At 45.3% G+C, this 27,779-nt stretch overlaps 1 protein-coding gene across 1 annotated transcript in view; it reads right to left on the bottom strand.

The window, feature by feature from the left end:
* Nucleotides 1–1,185: 1,185 nt before the first annotated feature.
* The window catches only part of LOC116710902 (D-threitol dehydrogenase), a 47,168-nt gene continuing 20,574 nt past the window's right edge, over nt 1,186–27,779 (bottom strand). Inside the window, exons 4-7 of the mRNA XM_032550195.1 lie at nt 26,390–26,598; nt 12,059–12,131; nt 2,868–2,985; nt 1,186–1,598 (exon numbers count right to left, since the gene is read on the bottom strand). Coding sequence (XP_032406086.1) covers nt 1,403–1,598; nt 2,868–2,985; nt 12,059–12,131; nt 26,390–26,598 — 596 coding nt within the window. The 3' untranslated portion in view covers nt 1,186–1,402. The remainder of the gene's footprint in view (nt 1,599–2,867; nt 2,986–12,058; nt 12,132–26,389; nt 26,599–27,779) is intronic.

Genomic DNA, 27,779 nt, shown 5'->3' on the forward strand with positions numbered 1-27,779 from the left:
AGTTTTTGTAAAGGTGTAGCAGAGATTAGGTTAGTGACACTGAACTAAACTTATATCTTTGCAAAATCTAAATTTTAGTTTGACTTCTATGGTGCTCAGCAGTTTGTTTACTGACCTGAGAAAAACACACATCTGATGTGCATCACCACTTACTAGTTATTTTTGGTCCTGCAACTTGAACATATTAAACACATTTTAAACCATATTTTACATTATATTTCACTGTAACTTTGTCGACCCCCCCCCCCCCCCACCCCCCCCACCACCACCTCCAAAAAAAAAAAAATTCCGTTTATTGTCTTCCCCAATAATGAGATGGGATTTCCGTATATTGACTTACTTTTTGTATGTAGCTGAAGTTTGAAACCTCATATTAATATTTATTTGCCCAATATTGTGGTAATCTTATCTATCCATATAGATAAGTAGATTACCGTATATATGAGGGGAGATAATGTGATCACCTCATAACTTTGTCATTGTGTGCTGCAGCTGCCTAACTTACTGCTGCCGCTCAGTGGTGAAACAACAAAATGGCACAGATTTGACAAATTGTTCCTGTGAACCAATTCTGTAAAGTCTTGCACACCCATGCTGTGACAAAGTTATATGTTTTAATGAAAAAAAAAGAAAAGAAAAAAATGATAAGCATCCTAATAATTGCCAGCGTTGCCAGTCCAACCGGAGATAAATAGCAAAGAGTGAGATTAGATCACACTCCATATCTTAATGGGATCCTCTCACGCGCTATTCCCATTAATGACCAATCCCCCAATTATGTAAATCAGAGAGCGGTCACTACCAGCCAGAACCTGAAGTCACGTGCATAAACACCAAAGGTGTCAACAACGCAAAGAGTGCTAATTGGCGGCTACTTTTCATATAATTGCAGCAGCCTGGGTCGCGTCCACGCCTGACCCTGCCTTTGAGTGATGTTTTTTTCTACCCAGCTCACAAACAGTTAATGGATCAATTAAGAAGGTGAACGACAGCGCCACTTCCTGCAGAGTGAAGAGTAGGTTGACTTGTAGCAAGAAAAACCCAGAGGGAGAGGTGGACTGAAACGCTCAAACCGCACGAGACACATGACTCAAAGACAGCAACGGGGTTGACATGGAAACTGTCAACCTCGCTGGAGGTTGTCTTAAATCCTTTAAGTAGTGTCTAGGTAAATACAAACATGCCTCACTTTCCAGATTTTTTATTCGTTTTTTTACACCAGTCTCACATATATCAAGATAGAATACAAGGATTTGAGTGTAACAAAATATGCTAACAATTTTCATCTGTTAAAAGTTCAGTTGTATCATTTAAGACAACAAACAGAGAAGCAGCATCTTGTAAAACTCCAAATATCAAGTTTAATTCTAAAAGAGTGAGGAAAAAGTTTCATGTACTGCCTCTACCACAGACTTTGCCCACCCTCTATGACTAAGTTATGCCCTGTCATGTAGTCGGAGACATCAGATGCCAAGTAGACCACTGCAGCTTGCAGATCTGTCACTTGAGCCAGTCTACCAGCAGGAATATCTGACAGCCAGCGTTGCACCAGAGGCCTTAGATCCTCTGAGTGGATGAGAGGGGTGTCAACAATCCCCCTGAAAAACAGAGAAAGCCAAAGAAGGATAGATAGAGAGAGAGAGAAACAGAGAGAGAGGGGAAGGAAAGGAAAAAAAACCTACAATGAAATCAGAAGGCATCACAGCGCAGAGCCAGGAGTGACAGTGTTGTTTCAGAGGCATCACTTTGGCGATATAAATAAAACCAATTATCCCACAAAGAATGTGTGGTGACATGGCACCATTGATATTTACTGCAGGTATGGGGGGGTGTTTTATTGACTGAGGAGCCCACAGGTAAGATGAGACATCTGGAGTAATTTGCTTGCATCCGTTTTTACTTATGCTTAGGCATACATTTCTCAGTTTGAAACTAAAATTAGGTACAAATTTACCAGAAAATGTGTGTTGTTAGCTTCCATCTGAAAAAACATGTCAAGCGGCACAATTAATGTGACAATGACTGAATCATTGTTTCAACCCATGGATATAGAATTCAAACGTATGGTTAAATTAGCACTTTCAAGGATTATGTGTGACACCCCTGGTTAACGTATTCCACCTCAATTATATTTCTCTTCAACCGCCCTGTTATCTGGAACCTCTCCTGGCAATCAGAGGTGCTGTTTTCCCTCAGCCAATTTTCTAGATAATGCAGCTTATCACCGCTGCGGCTAAAAAAGTTGGCAATAGAACCGGGCTCCAGTCTGCCTCACGAACGCTAATTGCCCCTCACACCCCTTCCTTTTTTATGCATATTTACCAACCATCACTTCAAAGAAATCAGCGGGCCATTGAGACACCCTATTCGCAAAAGGGTGGAGAGCGTGGGGAGAATTGGATTAGAGAGACAGAATTGCTTCTCTGCAAATTAAAATTAGCAAACAAGCCAATGATAAATAAAGCCAAGTGTTCTGGGCCTGGTTTGCCCAGAGCGGCCGGACGGATTTGGGCTGAGGATGCTCCAGTTAGGGTCAACCCCTGCTTCCGCTCTCATATTTTAACACACAGATGAAGAAGTCAGAAAACTGTGTTCTGCTGTTTTTTTATTCAAACAAGTTTCCATTGTTGCAGCTGCTTTGAGCAGAAAAATTAGAGCAAGCTCTCAGTCGACTCATCCCTCAAGACCTCGTCTAATTAAGCAGCGACGTGTTGTTCGAGGGCGTAAATTAGCGCATCGCTCTCAAAGCAGAGCTTTGTCCTCTGATAGCAAAAACACTAATCACAGCTTTTGTTTAACCACCCAATTCTTCATGACAATCAAACAAGGTGAGCTAGTATGTGAGGTGAAGAGTGGCAAACACTCACGGTGAGATGCAGTTGACGCGCACTCCTCTGTCAATCCATTCAGTTCCCAAAGTCTGGGTCAGTTTGACGACTCCAGCTTTGGATGTGTTATAGGAAACCTGCTTCTGAGGATGGGGCACTGCAGAGAGGAAAGAAATGTTTATAAAATTAAGTCTTTACAAGAAAAGACTCGGAAAATTTTTTTTTAATTGAGTTAATTTATAGCCAATTCCAGCCATCAAGCCCAATGAATGTCTAATCAAAGGTTATAATAAAACTTGAGTGACTTGATGAATAAAATAGGTTTTGTTTGTTTTGGTCACTGAGCGTTTTCTAGAATCCGAAATCTGTTTAAATCACATTAAAATCTCAAAACAACTTGCAAAGACCCCTTTAACTACATCAGGTATTTTCTTGAAGGTTGCACACAGCATGACTATGAAGGTGGACAGGACCGTCATGTTAATCAAATTCCTGCTAAACTTGCCGAGGAGATCTCCCCAGAGAACCTAGAATATTTTCACTCTTGGTTGTCACGTCTAGCTGATTTTGTACGCACTTGTCAGTGAGGAAGCTGAGGGAAATATTCACCTCAGCTTTGTGTTTAACTAAAAAAAAAAAAAATCTCATGTGAGTGTTCTCTCTGAGCTGGACTCATGTTTGGTCCTGCTGAACTACTGCTGCGGCTTGTATGATTTCCCTCGCTGAAGCGAAGCAGATGCGGAAACAAGACCTTGTTCAGAGTGTTGCTGACTTCTGATTGGCTCAGTTGGAGAAGTGACGCTTTAATCCCAGTGTAGCACAAAGCGCAGATTTATCAACCTCATGTTGATAAATCATATTGACATATACTGTATATTCAGTGTATCACAGATGAATACCTCATAATTTAGGTGCAATTATAATAAATAATTTTATTATTCATATGCAGTTAATTGGGACCACAGGCAGTGTATGTTTTTTTCACATATATTTATCTGCTTGATGTGTGATGGCACAATGAGGATCCTCTGTTCAGCTTGTTTAATATTATTTTAACTGAAAAGAAAAGAAAATGCAAATAAATATGTCATTATTATCATTTAAAAAGTTATGGATAAGAATATGACAGGACATCGAGAAAGTCTAGTGCTCCTCTGACCTAGAGATTCAAAACTCGTCTCTGTCCTGCTCCCCCAGCCATGCACCAATCAACAAGCAACCAATCAACAGCTGACTCCAAACCAGCCCTGTCTGGCCATCCTGATTGGAACCACAGCTCTTGATGTTCCAGGGTGGGACCAGGCCAATGCAAAAACGCTCAATCTGGCTTTGAAGCCAGGACCGAGCTTAGCCCCTTTTGCAGTACAAAAGAAAAACATTGTTGCCACTTTCTGGAGCAGCTTGGTTAGTTTGTTTGGAATCACTCAAACAACACATTGTTTTTTGGGGGGTTTTTAAAGTGAAAAAATCTGGAGTTGTTTAACTGGGTCCTCCATTATTTTCTGTTCTTAAGTACACCATTGATAAAGTCTTATTCAATTGCTAAGAGAACACTTTGTTCAGCATAATCTTTAGCTCTAATCCAACACGACAAATACCAACACAACTTAATATTTTTTTTTTAAAGAGAATGGGATTCTAATATTACACTAATGTCCTAATGTTAGCACATTCTCCCATTGACAGGTATGCTAATCGCCACAACTGTGTTAGACTATGGTAAATTGAAATTTGGAAACCAGACAAAGCGGAAGATTTGTTTGATCCCAGCATTTATTCAAAGATGGTGTCAGTGCCAAATATGTGGGTGAAATTATTTTTCACTTCATAAGCAACAAGTACATCTTACTTCAGCAGGAAATTAAATTGTTACCTATGCCTGAGATTTGGCCAACTTGAGAGAAAACTAGATATTAGCTTTTTCTTCTTGTTTCTACTACACATATTAATGTATACATTATAAAATATAAATGCTCCATGTCAAATATTGTTGCCATATGGAGTTAACAACTCTAAATGAGCATTTGCTGACATTTTGTTGTACAAAAGTAATATTTCTCTTGATTTGTGTATAATTTTTTATTTAACTTTCTGTCAGTGAGCATTACACAGTAAATTGTTTTTTTACTCAGTGCATGTCCAGTGGAACAAAATGACAATATGAGCAACAGCTGGACAATCCTTGGACTGGGGACAATAAAAGACCACCCCAACATGTCAAATTTTGTCACAAGTCATAATGCCTCAGATGTCGCAGGTTCTGTGGGAGCATGCCATTGGCATGTTGGCTGTAGGGATGTCCACCAGAGCAGTAGCTGCATGGCTCAATGTCCATTATCGGACCATAGGGCATTTAAGAGTTTGTTTCCAACACTGCAAATCGACCTCATTCTCGTCGGCCACGTGTGACCACTCCAGTACAAGATCACCACATCCGGCTTGTCCATCTCTGGGGTCAGCTAAGACCAGCAACACACACAGTTGATGAGACTATTGGTCTGTACAACAGATGCATCACAGGGAAGGGGTTTGGGCTAGGGTCAGACTGTCCATAGCCGCCTATGAGAAGCCAACTTGGTCAAAATCAAATTCCTCAACCTGACCCCTATCATGTTCAAATGACTGTTAAGCTGCTACAAATGGCCATACCACGATGTTATCAATGCCGATATGAAGATCAGTAATTACTGAAAATATATTTTGAGTTTCTCTAAATATTGCGTAACCCAAATGTTCATAAAACTCTTAGATGTGACATGGGGCATTTATACTTTTGTTCAGTGTATAGTAAGACATTTTTGGTGTGCAAACCAGGGAGTTAAATATGTTCTTAATGGCGGTCCCATGTATTTCTAGATTTTAGCTTTCAGCTGCAGTACTGGCTAACTTTCAGTTGCTAACAGCACTAAATCTAACATATGCATCATAGCTTTCAACTAGCGCTAAACTAGCTTCACAGTTTTTTAATGAGTCTGGACTGAGTTTCTTTATTTCCAGGTTAATTTTGAATATACGAAGGCTCTTCATGACACACATTGAGATTTACAATGATTTACAAAACACAAAAACAGTTGATTTTCAAATCTTTTGTAGACTTAAATATTTTTCTAAAGAGAGCCAACAGCATTTTGCTGTATATTGCAGCATGCTGGTGCATTACATGAAGGGCATTACATGAAAAGGTTTTTCATTTGTTGATGGTAACTCTGTGGATGAAGTCATGTAAAATTAATTGCTCATAATGCCCAGTTATTCTATGTCCTCAGCAACAAAAGTGGGGAGCCATTTGTTTGCCCTGACCATCACAGATGCTGCACACTGCATGGGATGCCGGGACAGGAGCTCATTTTCTGCTGGTTGATTAATCATCACAAGGAAGGCTCCAAGTTACATACAACTTTAGTAGTTAACCTCATCACCCACTGATCTGACTGCCAAATGGTTTCAGTGTGAGACCGGGATGATAAATACCAGCCAGCTGTGGAGAGGTAAAAAAGAAACCCGTCTTGGGAAATAAATGGTTGGGAGCATTCAGCTTATATTATTCAATCAAAAAATGTGCATGCTAGAAGTAAAACATTTTGAAGCGATGAAGAAATAAATGAAAGGATGATGAAAAAAGAGATGTATTGCGTGGGGAATGTCGAAGGGAATAGTAGCAGCGGGTTCGGGTTGGGCCGGATGAGGCTGGGCTAGGACCTGAGAGGAGCAGGCGAGAAAGAGCAGAGCCCACAGCTTACATGCATATTGAAGGAGAAATCCAACTTATCAGGACAGGAAAGAGAGCTCGCAATGCCTAACAGCACTAATCCTAGCTCAAGACCTGATGATACGGCTCCAAAATATCATTCAGAAAATGCCTTCATCCTTTAAATAAATGTGCATTGATGTTTTTCACCGACTTAAAGAACAGTAATCCCCCAAAGAAGGGAAAAGGAGGCCAAAGGCAGCGCATTCTCTAAAGCCCTCTTTAACATTCACCCAGCTACTTACTGATCCGTTTCTGGGTAAAAACACGCTCTTTATCGCGCACGCTTACATTTTGAATTCTTCCAAGCAGATAAGAAGTTCAAATGATGTACTCATCTCCCCAGAATGAAGCTGCTGTTGTATAGCGTATTAAAATGGAGGCGATTTGTGCAGGTCAGAGTTAGCGAGCCACAAATCCATCATGAAGATAAACACATTGCCTAAATTTTGTAGAAATTTAAAATAGATTTCTTTTTTTTTTTTTTTGCTTTTGTTGCATGAATGTTTTGTGCTCAAACAAATTTTACTATTGAACACAAATAATGTAGGAATTGCAAAAATACAACATTACAAAAAAATGCTTTTGTCAGGAAAGTGCGGTGTGAGGCTGACGCAGAGGACCTAGTTTTAGGAAGTGAAATGATGATTTTAATGAAGTTTCTAAGAATGCAAAGTCCAATAATCCCAAGCAGCACAGCTGAGCTCAACATTGGTAGCTACTGGTAAACGAATGGACAGCAAGACAGACTGGAACGACACATTCGACAAGGACCCGACACTGACACAGACACACAGGTGACATTAAATACCTGTGTAGGTAAATATAAGGTAATCAGGGAATGAGACACACCTGGGAACAATCAAGGGGAAGACAGGACAACACAGAGACTCAGAAGACACAGAAACTTAAAATAAAACACACAGAAAAACTCAAATCATGACACTACCCCCCCTCAAGGTTGGCTCCAGACGCCCAGACAAATCCAAAAACAACAAGGGTGGGTGGAGGGGCGCTGGATGGGGGACCAGAGTCCAAAATCAACAAAAAACAACCCAACCAGGGTGGGCGGAGGCGCAGGAGGCGGACTGTCGTGAGAGGTCCGGTGGGAGTCTGCGGCACAGAAAGTGGACCCCACGGTGGAGGTCCAGCGGGCGACAGTGGTAGATCCCTGGAGGCAGCTCCCTGGAGGTGGGTCCGGAGGGCGACGTCGGTGCAGGAGGCGGATCCCTGGAGGCAGGTCCGGCGGGCGATGTCGGCGCAGGGGCCAGACCTTTGGAGGCCATGAGGAAACCCTGGGACCTCCGGGAGGCGACAATGGAGCTCTGTGACCACCTGGAGGTGACGAGGGAGCTCTGGGACCACCTGCGGGCGACGAAGGAGCTATCGGACCACTAGGGGGTGACAAGGAGTCTCTGGGAGCACTAGGGGGCAACGAGGAATCTCTGGAGGACAATGAGGAGTCACTGGGGGCAGAGACTCGGAGGGAGCACTGGGATGCGAAGACTTGGAGGGACCACTGGGAGGCGGAGACTCAGAGGGAGCACTGGGAGGCGGAGACTTGAAGGGAGCACTAGGAGGCGGAGACTTGAAGGGAGCACTAGGAGGCAGAGACTCGAAGGGAGCACTAAGGGAAGGAGACTCGAAGGGAGTGCTGGGGGCAGCGAGGAGTCACTAGGTGGCAGCGAGGGACCACGGGGAGAGGGCTCAGGAGGACCACAGGAAGAGGCAGAAAACCCACTAATTGGGGCAGATAACCCACTAACTGGGCAGAAGACCAGCTAACGGGGGCAGAGAAGTCACTTACAGGGGCAAAGACAAGAGAAGCAGTGTCGGCGAGAGGTGTGGCAGGTTCCGGAGACGCAGGACCTGGGGCTGGAGGTGGTGCTGGTCCCGAAGATGATGGAGCGGAAGTCCGGCTTAGGAGGCAGAGGGTTGCCAGCCATGACAGCTAGAGCTGTCTGGCATTCCCACTCTGCCTCCTGCTGCAGCTCCACCAACCCCCAACTGCTGCTGAGTTGGGCGGACCAGTCCTCCAGCACCAGGAGTAGCCTGATGGCGACCCCGAGACGTCTATACCCGAAATATGGTTTTGCTACAGTCTCTATATAGTCCTTCATTGTAGATGTTAGTTTCTCCCAACGTACCGGGTCCATGTTGTTGATATAATTTCCTTCTCTTTTGCGTGCCTCACCGTAGTTACTTGTGGTCGGGTCCTTATGTCAAGAAAGTGCGGTGTGAGTAGTGAGGCTGACACAGAGGACCCAGGTTTAGGAAGTGAAATGATGATTTTAATGAAGTCTCCAGGAATACAAAGTCCAATAATCCCAGGGAGCACAGATGAGCTCCACACTAGTAGCTGCTGGTAAACGAATGGACAGCAAGACAGACTGGAACGACACATTCAACAAGGACCCGACACTGACACAGAAACACAGGTGGCATTAAATACACAGGAGATAATCAGGGAACGAGACACACCTGGAAACAATCAAGGGGAAGACAGGACAACACGGAGACTCAGAAGACACAGAAACTTAAAATAAAACACACAGGAAAAACTCAAATCATGACAGTTTTAATGTGAAAGTTTAATGTGGGTGAAAAAACCAAACGAAATAGGCCTTATGGAGGAAAAGTGATTGCTAACAAGCCCATTAACTATAGGCTTTCTGAAGGTTTTACTAGTTTACTTTTAAAGATCTTTTTAAGAGCATTATGAATGAAATTTACAACCTATATAATGGCAAAAGTATTTTTAGACTTTCAGAATGCACCTAGTCTTGGATGGGTTGGCAACATAGTGAATGAGTGGTAAAAATGAACGTTGCCCAGCCAACTGGCAATAAATTTGCACTTAACCCACAATGGGCTCAACAAAGCTGGTTACCTAGTTAGCAAAGGCATATTAGCAGATAGTTATAGATAACCTCAACTGCCTCACAGAATGCAAGATGTCTACGGAAATGTTAGGCGAGATTAAATAGTCCTGCCTTAAAATTAAGAACATGTGATCTATGTATTTAAGGCCAACTTAAATTTCTTATATGAATGGAACATTTTAAGTCCATAATTTTAGATACATGAATTTAAGGCTTCTTAAGGATGCATGGACACTTCAAACTAGCTGTTCCACCCTTGGTAGCAATAACTGAATTGGACTGAATTCAGCCACGTTGGTGGAGAAGAATTAAGCATGAACAGTCTGTTTTAAGTAACGCTGCAGCCTTTGCAGTCAAATCTAAGTCAAGACTTTTACAAGACCATTCCAAAACCTACATTTAGTTTTTTTTCAGAAGAGGACTTGCTTTTGTGCTTTGTATCAGTCATTCATTCACTTGATCACAGTAAACCTTTAAAACCCCGATGCAGCATGTCATGGGCACACTACCACTCTTCCAGCACCATGTTTGACAGGCAGTATGTAAAGTTCTACCTTTGTCTACAGAATATTTCTTCACACAACTCTTGCGTGTCACCAAGATGCTTTCTGGTAAATGTGAGCTGGACCTTTATGTTTGTGCTGGTCAACAGTGGTTTAGATGTCATAAGTGCTTGACATTTTTGCCCATTTCCTCTATCTTATTGCTCAATCATTAACTCTGACCTTTTATGCAGCAAATGAAACCTTTCATTCTTTTGTAATCTACTGGACTCATCAAACAATGCTGTCCTGGAGTAATTTTTGAAACATACAACAGTGATATCTATCACTGTTGTATGTTTTCTTTTTTTAAAAAAGTATCTCTCTCTGTTTGTCCCAAAGCTTAAAAAAGAACCCTTTCCAGACTGATAGATATCAATGATTCTGCTTCTAATCTGTTTTTGTTTTTTAATTCTTTTAGATCAGGGCTAGCCTGGTAAAAACTAGCCCAATGTTCTACACCTTGTTCTCAATAGCCAAGGGTCTATAGTTAACATTTGGCCGTGACATATTCGACCATGAAGTAGGCTGCAATATGAAGCTTACCAGTTCTGTGCTGTAAACAACCATCCCCCACTGAGAAAAGAGAAGTTAAAGCCGAACAATGCGGCTGTTAATGAGAACTCTAATATATGGAACTGAACGAATTGAATGACTTCATTCACTTCCTCTGCTGCCATTGCTTCAATTACAAGCATGCTGCAATTCCAAAACAGCGCAGAAAATTAGTAGAACACCTTGAAATTCCACTGGGGTAATTCAGCTCAATGGGAGAAATTCCAGACAGAGAACTGAAGGGAGATGAGAATCAAAGGGAGTTGTGTAGTACATCAGGGCACAACGTGTCGCTTTCCAAGACACTTTCACCTACTTCATGTTGTCATTGTATCTTCATTCTATTGTATCTTCACACTGGGCCAGTTTGGTTTGGTCTTTTTTTCCTCTTATTATTTGAAATCATTATCTAAAAACATTTTCCCCTTTACTTTGCTTGATTTTAAAACATTTTTTGAAGCATATAAAAAGCAGAAGTCTTTAAAGGGGCAAATAATTGTGCATCACATTAGATACATCATGACTGAGATACATCATGACTGAGGAAAGGAAGAATAAAACTGTGATGGTCAGAAAGTGTGCAAGTGTGGTGCTACCAGGGCACACACGCACCCTCCCCCCCCCCACACACACACACACACATACACACCCTTTGTTGAAGCAGATGGACAAAAAGCTGTCATTGTGCATTTTAATTGGACGTTTACGGCTGCATTTCCAGCTTCCACTCGGTTCATTCGGCTCCCATCTGATTACACATTATGACAATATTATAACAGATGTCTGGAGCGATAAAGGGAATTCCTGAAGGGCTGGACATAATGCGGGCAATTGATCATTTTCTTAAAGCAGCCTCTATTTACCAGCACGCTCATGTATTACAGATTGCCTCCTGCAAATCGGGACTGGTACAGGAAGTGAAGGAGGGGGGACCCATATGGCACACCATTTTACGGGGCCAATCCTTTAACCTTTAATTTTAACTGCCAATGAACTGTTGCACCAGGCGTGACTTTTGCTAGGCCCTCACCAAAACTCTCAAAGTATCTTACGCTGCTCATGCAAGGCCCGCAGGGCTCGTGTTGGCGTTTCTTTTTTTTTTTGCCTCTGCACAGGAGCCCTCCCCTCCCAAGTTGGACCTCAGATTGTCTTCCTCATCCGCTGCAAGAGGGGATGTTTGCTATGATGCAAAAGTGCCTCGGAGAAATGCAATCCCGACACTTTGTGCTTTTCGCTGGAAGCGGCGGTAGATGCCTTTGGATCTCATTGGAGCGACTGAATTTAAGTGAAAGCTGCCTAATCTTGTTAGCGACAAGAACCTTGTAAATAATAATACTAAAAAAAACCTGCAACAAATACCTCCTTTCTACTGAGTTTGAAGTGTACACCTTTCCCTTTTTCCCCTCCTTTTCTTGGCCCAATGGCTCACGCCAAATCAAGAGATTAAATGCTGACATTGAGCAGCTCCAGAGAGAAAGAGAGGAGAATGCAATCATTACTCACCTATTATACTGGCCATGGATGCTGTGTTAATAATCTTTCCATATCCTTGCTTTAACATCACTCGACCAGCCACCTAAGGTGAGGATTCAGAGGGAAGAGACACGTTATTACTACAGACCGCACTGAGAGGCTGGAAAACGTGTAGTTGATCACCGGAGATAGGAGCGTATCGGATGTGCCCAAGGAGAGCTGAAGATTTGGAAGTTGTGCATTTAGATATGCAGCTGTGGGTTTTACCTTTCAAAGCTAAAAGTTTATAAGTAAAGATGAAATATGTGAGCATGTTTATTAGACGTGGGCTTTTATTGTGATAAATGTCTCATTGTGATAAGTTTTGATATATCGCCATTGTCAGGATCTGTGTTTTCTGTGTTCATTTAGAGTTTTTTGTGTCCTTAAGTCTCTTCGTTGTCCTGTCCTCCCCTTGATTGTTCCCAGGTGTGTCTCGTCTCTGTGATTACCCTCCTGTGTATTTAACTCCACCTGTGTTCCTTGTTCCTCGTCAATGTTAGCTTCTTCGTCGTTCTGTGTTTCCTTGTGCCTGCTGCTTGTTCCCGGACTTATTTATCATTAAACATCCCTTATTCATCTCATCTGGGTCTACAGCGTCTGCCTCACCACCTCACCCGCACCACTTCCTGACAGAAGGACCCGACCTGACAGTACGGTGAGGCACGCTGGTTTTATTTTTCATCATGGACCCAGATGAGTTTAAGGAGCTGACGGAAACCATCAGGGAGTACGAGGAAGCAATGGCCAAGCCATACGCTGGCATCCGACGCCTCGGTTTCGCCATCCGCTTGGGACACCTGCTGGACTACTGGGTTCCTCGCTTTCCGCACCCGGGGTTGGTGGAGTTGCAGAGGGAGGCAGAGTGGGAGCGTATGGCGGCTCTAGCCGTCATGGCTGGCGAACCTCTGCCTCCCAAGCCGCACAGTTTCTCCGCCAGCCCGGATCCAGCTCCAGCTCCGGGACCAGCACCCCCAACCGGTGCGGCCGGCGCACCGCAGGCCGAATCAGCCGGCGTTCCAGCCGGCGCACCCCAGGCCGAATCAGCCGGTGTTCCAGCCGGCGCACCCCAGGCCGCCCGGAGACAGCGACGTGAGCCGCCGGTGGACCCGGCCCCTCGTCGCCTTCCGGAGCTGTCATCTCCGCTGCCGGTTCCCAGGCTCCGCTGCGGCTCGCCCCCGCAGCCGGTTCCCAGGCTTCGCTGCGGCTCGCCCCCGCAGCCGGCCCCGAGGCTCCGCTCCGGCTCACCTCCAGCCGGCGCACCCGAGGCCGAATCTGCCGGCGTTCCAGCCGGCGCACCCGAGGCCGAATCTGCCGGCGTTCCAGCCGGCGCACCCGAGGCCGAATCTGCCGGCGTTCCAGCCGGCGCACCCGAGGCCGTTTCTGCCGGCGTTCCAGCCGGCGCACCCGAGGCCGTTTCTGCCGGCGTTCCAGCCGGCGCACCCGAGGCCGTTTCTGCCGGCGTTCCAGCCGGCGCACCCGAGGCCGAATCAGCCGGCGTTCCAGCCGGCGCACCCGAGGCCGAATCAGCCGGCGTTCCAGCCGGCGCACCCGAGGCCGAATCAGCCGGCGTTCCAGCCGGCGCACCCGAGGCCGAATCAGCCGGCGTTCCAGCCGGCGCACCTGAGACTGAGACTCCCTGTGTTCCTACCGAGACTCCCTGTGTTCCTTCCGAGACCCCCTGCGTTCCTCCTGAGACCCTGACCCCCTGCGTTCCTCCTGAGACCCTGACCTTCTGCGTTCCTCCTGAGACCCTGACCTCCTGCGTTCCACCCGAGACCGAGACTCCCTGCGTTCCACCCGAGACCGAGACTCCCTGCGTTCCACCCGAGACCGAGACTCCCTGCGTTCCACCCGAGACCGAGACTCCCTGCGTTCCACCCGAGACCGAGACCCCCAGCGTTCCGACCGAGACCCCCTGTGCTCCACCAGAGACCCTGCCTCGGGGGGCTCGTCGTCGCCGTCTGTGGGCGGCCCCCGGGACTCATCGCCACCTCCAGCGCCGCGGACGGCCGCCGGACGGCCTCCGTGGTTCCCGCCTCCAGCGCCGCGGACGGCCGCCGGACCGCCTCCGTGGTTCCCGCCGCCGCGGACGACCGCCGGACCACCTCCGTGGTTCCTGCCTCCTTTGCCTCCGCCCACCCTGTGGGTAGTTTTTTGTTTGTTTTTGGACTCTTGGCCCTTCTTGTGTTTCCGCCCACGATGGTGGGTTGTTTTTTGTTTTTCTGGACTCTGGCCCCCCGTCCGGCGCCCCTCCGCCCACCCTTGTTGTGTTTTTGTTTTTTCTGGACTCTGGCCCCCCATCCGGCGCCCCTCCGCCCACCCTTGTTGTGGTTTTTTTTTTTTGGGGCGTCTGGTAGCCGCCCTTGAGGGGGGGGGTACTGTCAGGATCTGTGTTTTCTGTGTTCATTTAGAGTTTTTTGTGTCCTTAAGTCTCTTCGTTGTCCTGTCCTCCCCTTGATTGTTCCCAGGTGTGTCTCGTCTCTGTGATTACCCTCCTGTGTATTTAACTCCACCTGTGTTCCTTGTTCCTCGTCAATGTTAGCTTCTTCGTCGTTCTGTGTTTCCTTGTGCCTGCTGCTTGTTCCCGGACTTATTTATCATTAAACATCCCTTATTCATCTCATCTGGGTCTACAGCGTCTGCCTCACCACCTCACCCGCACCACTTCCTGACAGCCATCACAATAAATTCCACTTAACAAGGTTTAAAATTTCCCAAAATGTGTTTTTGTCTAGATTATTTTTTGCTATTTTCTCCACACTTTTTTTTCCATAGGTACAACAGGGAAGTAGGGCCGCTGTAGATAGAAGAAAAAAGGAATACATTTTCGCCAAAAATCTCAGAAATTTTCTCAAAAAAATGAGGAAATTTCCGAGCTTCAAGTTGAAACTTTGAGAGAGAAAAAAATCAGAAATTTATATATTAATCTCTTAAACTTCCTAGAAAAAATTTGGAAATTTTCGGAGCTCATAAAGTCGGAAATTTCAGGCTTTTGGAAATTTCCAAAAATTTTTTCTATAGGATTTCTGAGATTAATGTTTTTTTGATGGAAATTTATTCTTCCGTCTTTTTCTACAGTACCACTGGACCTAATGCACCATCATATACAAGGTAATCATTAAATATTAATAAATGTAAAAATGTTAGTGATCCAAATCACTTCTTATGTGGCTGGCATCCTAAAGATGCATATTACAAATTGGAATGTTTTTCTAGAGCAGTATTTGTGTTTGTGGGGTTATAACTGTCATGCTACACAGTTACCTAAAAACAAAAAACAAAAGAAAAGAGGAGTACTGTCACTTTTATCCTTAGCACGCACGATTGTACCACAAAAGTTTGTGATAAAACTAATTCCACATTGCTCAATCCTTGTCATGATCTGTGTTTTTCTGTGTATTTATTTCTGAGTTTTCTGTGTCCCTGAGTCTCTGTGCCGTCCTGTCTCCCCTTGATCATTCCCAGATGTGTTTCATTTCTGTGATTACCCTCTGTGTATTTAATGTCACCTGTGTGTCTGCATCCTTGTCGGGTCCTTGTCAATGTGTTCTTGTCCATGCGTGTAGCCTGTTGCTACCAGTGCTGAGCCCTAGCCTTCCGCTCAACTGTGCTGCCAGGTTTTTTGGACTTTTGAAATTTATTTGAGCCTATTTTCATCGTTAAACTCCCATCATTCATCTCATCTGGGTCTGCTGCGTTTCCCTCACCGCTTCCACCACCACAGCTCATGACAATCCTAATGCTGATACAATCCATTTTCATCTTTGATTTCTGATGTTGTACAGACTTATGTGTGATAACCCAGAGTAAAAGAATATTTACTCCGAGTTGACGAGGGGCACCGGTGTATTACTCTATGCTTCAAACAGTCTAAAAAAACTTCCAGTCAACACTTTCTCTGAAAGTTTATACCTTATACATTTTTAATGATTTTGAAGACCTAACGTTTTACAACCTCCATATAGCTTGATAACTGGCCCATGTCTATTGTGCCCTAGTGAAAAAAAACAACTTTAGTATATTTCAAATATACATACATTTGTGTAAGTATATTTTAAGTATTAAGTGTACTATCTATAAATATATATGAAGTATACTAAAAGCATGCTTGTACCAATTTTGACATAACTTTAAACATTCTTTAATATAATTGTACCAAAACACACTTTTAAGAATTATATTAAATAAAAGTATACTTTAAGTGAACAAAATATGTATTTTCTCAAATGTAAATATACACTTGCTCAAGTGTATAGTTAAGATATTTTAAATATCTTTAAAATATATGTTATATATGTTTTAAAGATATATGCTCAAAATAGAATTTTTAAAATTAACTTAAAATTTACCTAACGCTTACTTTAAATTCTTAATTTCACTATGTTTTAAATTACATCTCAGTGTATATACATTAGGCTAATAAAGCATGCCTTTTTAGGTGCCTTAATAATCTTTTACTATTTATGTTAAAATGGCAAAGAATAAAAAAATAACAGTAATTATAGTGGAACGTGATGTAATGTTGTTTAACAAAGTGTCATGAGTTGCGGGTGTTGAGGTGGTGAGGCAAACGCTGTAGACCCAGGTAAGATGAATAGTGATTTTAATAGTGCAACACACAGTGCAAGCAACGGGCAGCACGGCTGAGCGGAAGCCAGGGCTCGACTTCGGTAGCAACCGTTAACAAGACTGGAACACGAAAGACTGAGTGCAAATTAGACAAGGACCCGACACAGACGCAGACACAGAGGTGGCATTAAATACACAGAGGGTAATCACAGAACGAGACACCTGGGAACAATCAAGGGGGAGACAGGACAACACGGAAGACTCAAAGACACAGAAAACTCTAAATAAACACAGAAAAACACAGATCCTGACAGTACCCCCCCCTCAAGGGCGGCTACCAGACGCCCCAAAAACAAGTTCGAACAGAAAACACAACCAGGGCGGGTGGAGGGGCGCTGGACGGGGGGCCAGAGTCCAAAATAACAAAAAACAACCCATCAGGGTGGTTCGGCGGTCGTCCGCGGCGCTGGAGGTGGCGACGAAGGGTCTCCGGGGCCGCCCAGAGGCGGCGACGACAACGAGTCCCGGGGGCCGCCCTGAGGCAGCGAGGAGCACAAAGAGTCAGGGTCTCGGGAGGAACGCAGAGAGTCGGGGTCTCGGGAAGAGAGCAGAGAGTCGAGGTCTCGGGAAGAGCGCAGAGAGTCAAGGTCGCGGGAGGAACGCAGAGAGTCGGGGTCTCGGGAGGAAAGCAGAGAGTCGGGGTCTCGGGAGGAACGCAGAGAGTCGGGGTGTCAGGTGGGGCCGAGAACCCACTAACTGGGGCAGGAAAACCCATTACCCGCGTCGCCTGTCGGCCTGGAGCCAGGCAGGCCACCTGGAACCCCATCACCATGCGGACCGTAGCTGGAGCACCGGCTGGAGTGCCGGCTGGAGCGCCGGCTGGAGCGCCGGCAGGAACGCCGGCAGGAACGCCAGCTGATTCGGGCTCGGGTGCGCCGGCTGGAACGCCGGCTGATTCGGGCTCGGGTGCGCCAGATGGAACGCCGGCTGATTCGGGCTCGGGTGCGCCAGATGGAACGCCGGCTGATTTGGGCTCGGGTGCGCCAACTGGAACGCCGGCTGCATCGGGCTTGGGTGCGCCGGCTGGAACGCCGGCTGCATCGGGCTCGGGTGCGCCGGCTGGAACGCCGGCTGCATCGGGCTCGGGTGCGCCGGCTGGAACTCCGGCTGCATCGGGCTCGGGTGCGCCGGCTGGAACGCCGGCTGCATCGGGATCGGGTGCGCCGGCTGGGCTGCTGGTCCCGGAGATGGAGCTGGGTCTGGGCTGGCGGAGAGACTGTGCGGCTTGGGAGGCAGAGGGTTACCTTTCAGCACGGCGATTGCCGTCAGGCGCTCCCCAACTGCCTCCTGCTGCAACTCCGCCAGACCCAGGTGCGGAAGACGTGGGATCCAATAGTCCAATACTAGCGCCAAGCGTGTGGCTATATTAAGGCGCTGACGGGCTGAATATGGTCTTGCCACCTCCTCTACAAAATCCTTTATCGTTCTTCTTAAGACGGCTGGATCCATATTAACAGCAAGCCTCACCGATCGGTCTGGTCGGGTCCTTCTGTCATGAGTTGCGGGTGTTGAGGTGGTGAGGCAAATGCTGTAGACCCAGGTAAGATGAATAGTGATTTTAATAGTGCAACACACAGTGCAAGCAACGGGCAGCACGGCCGAGTGGAAGCCAGGGCTCGACGCCGGTAGCAACCGTTAACAAGACTGGAACACGAAAGACTGAGTGCAAATTAGACAAGGACCCGACAAAGACGCACACACACAGGTGGCATTAAATACACAGAGGGTAATCACAGAATGAGACACACCTGGGAACAATCAAGGGGGAGACAGGACAACACGGAGACTCAAAGACACAGAAAACTCTAAATAAACACAGAAAAACACAGATCCTGACACAAAGTAAATAATGTGTTCACACCTCAAAATATCAAACATTGACACTTTAGTGACAGGTGCTACAACAAAAACAATACTTTTCCTTAACACTAAACGTAGCAGGCATCTTCAGTTTTACATCTCTCCGAATATGATCTGCTGTTTTCAGTTTTTTTAACTAAAACACGGAAGGGGTGGTGGTCCTCTCCATCAGTGATCCCGGTTCTTCCATCCCTGGTCCAGCCAGCAGAAGGACCCTTCGATCGTCCTTCCCTTCTTTCATGGCTCAGATCCAGGGAATATCCCTCGGCCGCCGGCCGTGCTCATGTTGATTTTCAGCTACCCCTCACTGATCTCCCTATGCCCATCATGCCTTCCTTTGGCCTCCATCAGCAGCGACAAACCTGGAAGTCTTCCATCTTCTCCTTCAAGTTGCGGGCATCCTCTGTCCTCCGCCCAACTCCCTGCTCCGGCTCACCATTGTTGCTGCGGCTCACCGGCTCTGCTGCCGAGCGCCAGCCCCCTCCATGATCCACCGTCCTTTTCTTCCCACCACTGATGCTCATCGGCCCTCCTCTGCTCTCGTCGTGGACTCGCTCCTTCGACCAGATTGTCTCTCCCAGCTTACCTCCAGGAGAACGCCGCCATCAGACTGCCACGCTCACTTCCACTTGTCTCATCTTGCAGCTGGATTTTCAGCCTCATCAACCAGCAACCTTGCCACGCCCGTGGGGCGTTGTATAGGTAAGACGTACCTGCTCCTGACTCGTTCATCTTCTGTTTACATGATGTCAAGGTTAGAGCACTAGTTTATCTGCCCTCCTGTGGCTGGTCAGTCTTAACATCTTTAGGGTCTTGATTAGCTCAGTTTGTGAGGTTCGCAGAGCAGGGTTTTAAGCAGATCTAAATTTCACCGGCTCCGCCTTTCTAATGGCAGTTGCTCTTTTGCCAGCTTCATTTGGTATTCTCCGCCCCAGCCCTCTTTTCCCTCCATCTCTTTAAATTGCTCTAAATTCCGTCAGGCATCCACAACTGACTCAGTTTGTGTCTTGCGCACATTCTACCTTCCAATCCAAGCTGCCTTCTGGTTTCTCAAACGCAGCACCATTTTTCTTTAAATGTTAAGTTAATGTCGCACCTGTCTCAGAAGACTAAGGGCGCGCCCGTCAATGCGCCAGTGTTTTGGGGCCGAGTAGTGGTTCTGGTCATTGTCTGAAGCTGCTCACTAACTCTCTCCAAATCCATCGTCTCAACGCAGCTGGCAGATCATCCCACGCCCGCATATTTCCCAGTCTCCCGTGTCAACTCTGCCTCTTCTAGTCAGCTTTCGCACCTGCACAGCGATCCGAACTTCGCAAGCGTCCCACTTCCCATATCGTTCACAGTCTGCCGCGCCACTCATCCTGACAACTTCCCTTCCTCCATTCCCTCGTTGTCTGTCAGCTCGAACTCATATCAGAGTGGCATACACGCAGTGAGTACACGGGCATGCGCATTAAAGAGAACCACGACATTTAGAGGAGCTGTCAGTTCAGCACATGTGACGTGAGACATCAAATGAGTCAGCTTTCTTCGGATAACTGGATGGCCGCACATGCTCGTTGTGGTTTCTACATATAATTGCTGCTGGAGCTAGTGGCAGTCAACTACAAAGAACACTTGTAATTGACTATCAGAGAATCTCCTGTTCTCCGATAGTCCGACCGTTAAGCTAAGTCGGGCCGTCGCTGGCAATAAGGTTTATGATGATCTAACTTCTCTGTCATGCGGCTAATTAAATAGCAGCATATTGATAACCACAGCTAATTTTTGTTGATTGCAGCCGTCCGTTGGTGTTGCATGTATGGCGATCTGACATTTAGTGTCCCACCAGAACACCAGCCCTCCGATGTGGACTCAGTCTCCACGAGTGCGACTGGTTTTCTGCTTCGGCAAGAAACCTGACTTATTCCGCCCCTCTTTCCGCCTTATCCGCTTTTTCCGAATAACAACGATGGTGACAGTGGTAGCATGGGGGTGGAGGGAGTTTCAGATTACCATCCTGCTCTGAGTTTTGGAGGGTTTACAAGACAGATGAACGGCCCTATTATTTAAGTGCTCCGCATTCCATTAAGTCACACCTATCTCATAGCGAGCCAAACTTCATCTCATCACTCTCATTACAAATTGAAAACAATTCAGGATCTATAGAAACGTATCCACGCATTTATCTTTAGCCCGGTAGTGATAAAAACCAGGGAGATGCAGCTCATCACCCCAGTCCTAACGTCCTCTCATTAGCATCACAGCTTAGAGAACAGACCTAAAACACTGTTGGTTCATAAATCTCTGAATGGTCTAGCTCCTCAAACCATTAAAGATCTGTTGTATCAACCTTTTGGTCCACTCTGGTCTTCCGGTTCTGATCTGCTCTGCCTCCCCTTGAACCAAACAAAAGCAGCATTCAGCCTTGTGCACCACAAACCCGGGAAAAAACTTCTGAAAATATTGTAAAACAGAAGAATCAGAAGTCCTTTAAATCTCACTTAAAAGTCACTATCTATAGCAACTTTGTTGCATAATTTATGAATCATTAACCAGCATTTGATGTGTAATGTCAGCACTTGGAAAGGATGTCACCTTTATGTCGTGATTCGGGGCACTTCGGGCTACCCCGCTGCTGAAATGTACTACAGGCTACAAATGAAACCCTGATTTAACCACTACTATTGACGAATCACTGCACAGGCGTTTTAAGCTTCCTCTCATCCACAAGTCAAGCCTTCCTCCTCCTCGTCATCTAGCAGTCACCATCAACTCTGCTATCCCCACAGGTCATTCCAACATCCAATCAACGTTATTTCTCAAGTCCTTCACCTCAGCATGGTATGCCTTAACTAAATTCGGTGCAGTTTGGAAATCTTCTCATCCTCAAGACAGGGTCATATCCTTCACTATTCGTTCACTCATCACCACCTTCAGCTCCCTTTATTCGCAATTCAATGGCAACACTCTCTAGCTCCTATTTGTTTATGAAGTACGGACGTCTTGGGGGGGAATCTATATTTAATTTAGTACTCTATTTTTTAGGCTCTGTTCTATCTCCTTCTAAAGCACTTTGAACTGCCGGAAATGTTGTTGCTGAAAATGTGCTCTATAAATAAAATTACCTTTCCTTGAGGAATCAATGGGAAAAACTGACGTTTGCATCCATCACCTAGCATAGTTTGTCTCAGCAGCTGTTTGTTCACCATCCCATTTTAGTAATCTATAGTTTAAAATGCTCAAAGGGACACCGCAGATCTAGCATCTGTGCCTCTTTCACGCCATACTCAATTTTACTTTTAAGTAATAGTAATTCCATGATCTTAATTTCCAGGTGCGTGACTGTCTGCTTTTCTTGTATTTCCCTCTCTACCAAAAACTGGATGACCTGAGCAAAGTTGGCTCCCCCACCTTCTTCAAATTTAACAAAATTGATCTCAAACATTTGTGCTGGTGTGTAAAGCAAAAATGTTTGTTTGTGTCCCTATCATTTAAAAAATATTAAGAAATATTTCCAGAGATCATGAAAGGTTCCCTCCACCCCCTACTTTTACAAAATCAAACAAATTTGGTGTCAATCAACTCAGCTACGTTTGTGCAGCAAAGATTTTTGTTTGTGCAGCTATCATTTTAGATAGATAGATAAATCTTTATTGTCATTGTCACAAGAACAACGAAATTTAAAAAGTGCCACCAGTCAGTGCATATGCTTAAAAACTAAAAAAATAACTGTCTCACAATTCACACACAATGTAAGAAATAACAAATAACTGGAAGAAAAACAAAACAAAACAAAAAAAAAACTAATAAGAATAGCCACATTCTCACATACATCATTCATGATGATTAATGGTTGTTTTTGATTGCATTTAGTTTTGTTGTTGCTATCGGGTAAAAACTGTCTCTGAGACGGTTGGTTCTTGTTCTGGTTGCTCTGTATCTTCTGCCTGAAGGCAGCAGTGTAAACAGAGAATGTCTGGGGTGAGAAGTGTCCTTTGTGATGTGTTTTGCTTTTCTTAGACAGCGGTCGCTCTGCAGGTCCTCCAGTGAGGGGAGAGGGCAGCCAATGATTTTTTTGGCTGTATTCACAACCCTTTGGAGAGCTTTCCTTTGAGCCGTAGTGCTACTGTTATACCATACGCAGATACAGTAAGTCAGTATGCTCTCTATGGAGCACTTGTAGAAGGACACCAGCAGTTTCTCCTTGATGTTGTTCCTCCCGAGAACCCTCAGGAAGTACAGTCTTTGCTGGGCCGTTTTTATCAGCTGGAAGGTGTTCATGTTCCATGTGAGGCCCTGCTCAATGTGGACCCCCAGGAAACGGAAATCAGCTACCCTCTCCACACATTTTCCCCCAATGGTTAGTGGTGTAATGTCCGTTTTATTCCTCCTGTAATCTATTATGAGTTCTTTTGTCTTTGAGTTATTGAGGAGCAGATTGTTCTCCCTGCACCACACCAACAGCTGCTCCACCTCACCCCTGTAGGCGGACTCGTCGCCTCCTGAGATGAGCCCCACCACTGTGGTGTCATCAGCAAACTTGATGATGGTGTTGCTGTGGTGGGCAGAGGTGCAGTCGTATGTGTACAGACAATAGAGCAGGGGGCTCAGCACACAGCCCTGTGGAGAGCCAGTACTAAGGCTGAGGGCAGTGGATGTATGTTTTCCCACCCTAACTCTCTGCTGTCTGTTGGTCAGGAAGCTCATAATCCACATGCAGGTGGAGTGAGGGAGACCCAGGTCCCCCAATTTGTCCACCAGACTGTAAGGGAGGATGGTATTAAAAGCAGAGCTGTAGTCTACAAAGAGCATCCGCACATAGCTTCCCTGCTGCTCCAGATGTGACAGAGCAGCATGGAGGGCTGTGATCACAGCGTCTTCTGTGGATCTGTTGGCTCTGTAGGCAAACTGGTGGGGGTCAAAGCCAGGAGGGAGAAGTGCTGTGATGTGACCCCGGACCAGTTTTTCAAAACACTTCGTCACCAAAGGGGTTAGTGCCACTGGCCGGTAGTTGTTGAGGCAAGAGATGTGAGATTTCTTGGGTATGGGGACTATGGTGGAAGATTTCAGGCAGGATGGGACTGTAGACAGGGCTAGGGACTGGTTGAAGATCCTGGTGAAGACTCCAGCCAGCTGATCGGCGCAGTCTTTCAGGACACGTCCAGGGACGCCATCAGGTCCAGCAGCCTTCCTTGTGTTGACAGCCCACAGTGTGCGCCTCACCTCGTGCTCCTCTACAACGAGGAGTGTGGTGTTATGGGTCGCTTGGTGTAGTGTGGCTGCCTCTGTTGGCTTCACCTCAAAGCGGGCAAAGAAGAGGTTCAGCTCCTCTGCCAGCGTGGCGTCACCTTCAGCAGCTGCGAGGTTGGTCCTGTAGTTGGTGAGATGCTGGATTCCCTGCCACACCTGCCTGCTGTTGTTGCTATCAAGATAGCACTCTATCCTCCTCCTGTAGTCGGACTTAGCCATTCTGATGCTGCTCTTCAAGTTAGCTCGGGTTGTACTGTAGACTGTCCTGTCCCCAGACCTGAAGGCGGTATTCCTGGTCTTTAGCAGTCGCTGGACCTCCTGAGTCATCCAGGGCTTCTGGTTTGGGAATACCTGGATGCGTTTATCCACAGTTACAGTGTCAATACAGTACTTGATGTAGCACAGTACACTGTCTGTAAAAACCTCCAGGTCCTGATGTTCAAAAACATCCCAGTTTGTCCTGTCGAAACAGTCCTGCAGCTGCTGTGTCGCATCCTCGGGCCAGGATTTGATGGTTTTGGTGACGGTTGGAGCAGTTTTCCTCAGGGGGGCATAAGCAGGAATTAAATGCAGGGACAGGTGATCGGACTGACCCAGGTGAGGAAGTGGTCTAGCCCTGTAGCCTAGCTTGATGTTGGAGTAGACTTTGTCCAGAGCATTAGACTCTCTTGTAGCACACTTTACATGCTGGTGGAATTTGGGGAGCGGCGTCTTCAAGTCTGCATGGTTGAAGTCCCCCGCTATGATGTACACAGCATCTGGATAGATGCTCTGCAGATGGCTAATGCTGCCATGCAAAAGTCCAATAGCTGTTTTAGCATTAGCATCCGGTGGTATGTAAACAGCAGTTACCATGACTACGGTGAACTCTCTGGGGAGGTATATTGGTCTGCATCTAACAGTCACATACTCCAGGTCTGGGGAGCAATGGCTGATGACAGTCGCTGTATTAGTACACCAGGTGTTGTTCACGTACACACAGAGCCCCCCTCCTCTGCTCTTACCGGAGTCTTTCGTTCTGTCGTGGCGCTGTACTGTGTAGCCTGCTAGCTCGATGGCAGAGTCTGCTACGTCTGGACGCAGCCAGGTCTCCGTGATCAGAAGAATACAGCTGTCCTTCGCTGCGCTGTGAGATGCAGCCTGTAGTCTCAGTTCATCCATCTTGTTTGCAAGGGATCTGGCGTTAGAGAGAAACAGGCTGGGGAGCGGTGGTTTGTGTGGTTGCCTCCATAGCCTAGCTAGCACGTTGGCCCTACAGCCCCGCTTCTGCCTTCTCTCTCTACGCCGCCGACGCTTCCTCCCTGTTGTGATGGCAATCCACGGCGCGCCGGGGCTCCTCGCTATGTCCCCCGGAATATTGAACAAGCGTTGAAAATCAGCTGTAACATCTCGTTCGTAGCGGGCACCGATCGTCAGGAGATCGTCCCGACTGTATATTTTCTTTGTCCGACATGACGAGTACGGAACACAAATCAACACGTACACTAACAGCCAAACATAGCACCGACCGAGAGAGCAATGAGCCGCTGCAACTGCGTGCGCCGCCATCTTGAGATCTGCTGCCATTTTAAAGATATTATGGTAATTAAAATATTCTCCACGGGTCATAAAAGGCCAATAACCCAGCCCCGTTCACCTTTGCAAAAATGAATAAATTTGGTGTCAATAAACTTAACTAAGTTTGGCACAAACAAACATTTTTGCTGCACAAACCAGCACAAATGTAGTCTAATTGACTGACACCAATTTTGTCTGATTTGAAGAAAGTGAGGGGGCTGATTGACCTTTCAGGACCTCTGGACCTTTCATGACCTTTCAGGACCTCAACTATCTTTGAAATGATAGTGGCACAAATGAACATTTTTGTTGCACAAACCAGCACAAACATTTGAGACTAATTTTATTATATTTGAGGTATTCGATCTACATTTGTTGCTTTAATAGTTTTTTGGAATATTTAAAAAGTCATTTAAAAATGTTATCTAATTGACTGACACCAATTTTGTCTGATTTGAAGAAAGTGAGGGAGCTGATTGACCTTTCATGACCTATGGAAACATTTCTTAATATCTTTGAAATGATAGCGGCACAAATGAAAATTTTTGCTGCACAAACCAGCCCACACATTTGAGACCAATTTTGTTAGATTTGAGGGCTTCGACCTACATTTGTTGCTTTGATAGTTTTTTGGAATATTTAAAAAGTCATTTAAAAATGTTATTTAGAAAATAAAGTTTATTAATCTTTCTTAATGTGTTCTGGCATTATTCTGCCATTACCATTATATTACTTGAAAATGGTCTCAGAACAAACAATATTATCGTTTATCTGAATAACTTCTGGTACAATTTATCATTCAGCAAAATTTATCATGACACGCTGCTGTTTGCTTTTGGTTCCAATGCAATTGAATTTAAATGTCAGAACTTCTCTGTTATAGTTTTTTGACATCTAAGCCCAAACATTTCTGCCAATTTATGTCACTAATCTAGTTTTTGAGTGCCGAGTGATTAACTCAACAACCAGAATTCCTAAAATGTTGCTCTCAAGATCAAATGATACAACCAAGCAGGTTAACTCGGTTGGTCTCCCACACACCTGACAGCACATAAACATCCCTCTCAGATTCACGCTGAAGGTCTGGTCCCACTCCTCTAAGCTGGTGTCTTCGCTGGCCGAGTTCTTGTTAATGCCAGCGTTGTTGCAGGCGATGTGGATCGCTCCCCATTTTGACACAATGGTGTCAACCATCCTCTGAACGTCGTCCGAATTGCTGATGTCAGCTGGGATAGGAATGGCGTTGATGCCTGGAAAAGGTAAAAATAAAAAATAAATCATTTTGACCTCACCATTAAAACCTAAAACTATAACTGCTAGTGGAATAAGTTAGTTTTCATTGTTTTAAATCTATGTGATAGTTCATATTACAAAGAATACATATTACTCCACCACTGGCAGCAGGAAATAGCTATGCAAGATAGCCTTTAGCATGCTGCCATCTGGTGGCCAGAAGCTGAATATGGTAACACAATTCATGAATAAAAATGAAATTTTAAAAGTGCAATTATCAAGAAAATGTGTTAAGATAAAAAGTATACATTTTAACCTATTTTCTGCAAAAGGTAAAAATCATGACCACATTCTTAAGTGGAGCCAACTAAACCAGTTCAGACCTATCAAGACACTTTCATGTGCTAAATGTTCCTTTTGAAATGTCATTAAAAAAATGTCAAGTTTCTTATAGACAAAATGAGTTGTTAACTGTAAGGCGCAGGATTTTATTTCAGTTATTTATGTGGAACAAAAGCAAAAAACGTGGAACATGGTCAACAATGTCAAGTGCTGAGCTGAGGTCCAACAGACCTAGAACTGTGGTTCCTCCACGGTCTGTATTTATGTTAATGTCATTGAACATTGTGACGAGGCCGTCTCAGAACTGCGGTGAGCACAGAAACTGGATTGAAAGACATCCAAACGGTTGGTTATCGTTAAGTAGCTACTGTTAAAACACATATTTTTCAATAACTTTATTGACGAATGGAATTTTGGAGATTGGCCTGTCATTCTGCATTACTGATTTTATACTTCTATAGTTGAATTTGGGTCATTTTTTTCTGCATTTGGGCATATCATTGATATTGGATTTGGTATGGATGTACAGATTAACCCTCTATTTTTAACATTTTCTCATTCATTCATTCATTCATTCATTCTCATTCAATGGAGATGGTATTTTTAAAGCTAACTAAATGATCAGCACGGGCAACATCAGTTACAGAGACCGTGGAAAAATTCACACCCTTATTGATAAACAAGTTCAGAGTGTGTCCTCGATTGTGTGTTACTTGTTTAACATGCTGAATTAGATGAATATTTTCAAGTACGTATATCACACAGCTTTTTTGCCCCTCTGTCTTTGGGCTTGTCAACATGGATGTTGAAATCTCTCACTCTGCTTAATCTCTCATTAAGCAGTCATAATCAATGC

The sequence above is a fragment of the Xiphophorus hellerii genome, chromosome 20 (assembly GCF_003331165.1).
Source record: "Xiphophorus hellerii strain 12219 chromosome 20, Xiphophorus_hellerii-4.1, whole genome shotgun sequence".
In the NCBI taxonomy this organism is placed as follows: domain Eukaryota; kingdom Metazoa; phylum Chordata; class Actinopteri; order Cyprinodontiformes; family Poeciliidae; genus Xiphophorus; species Xiphophorus hellerii.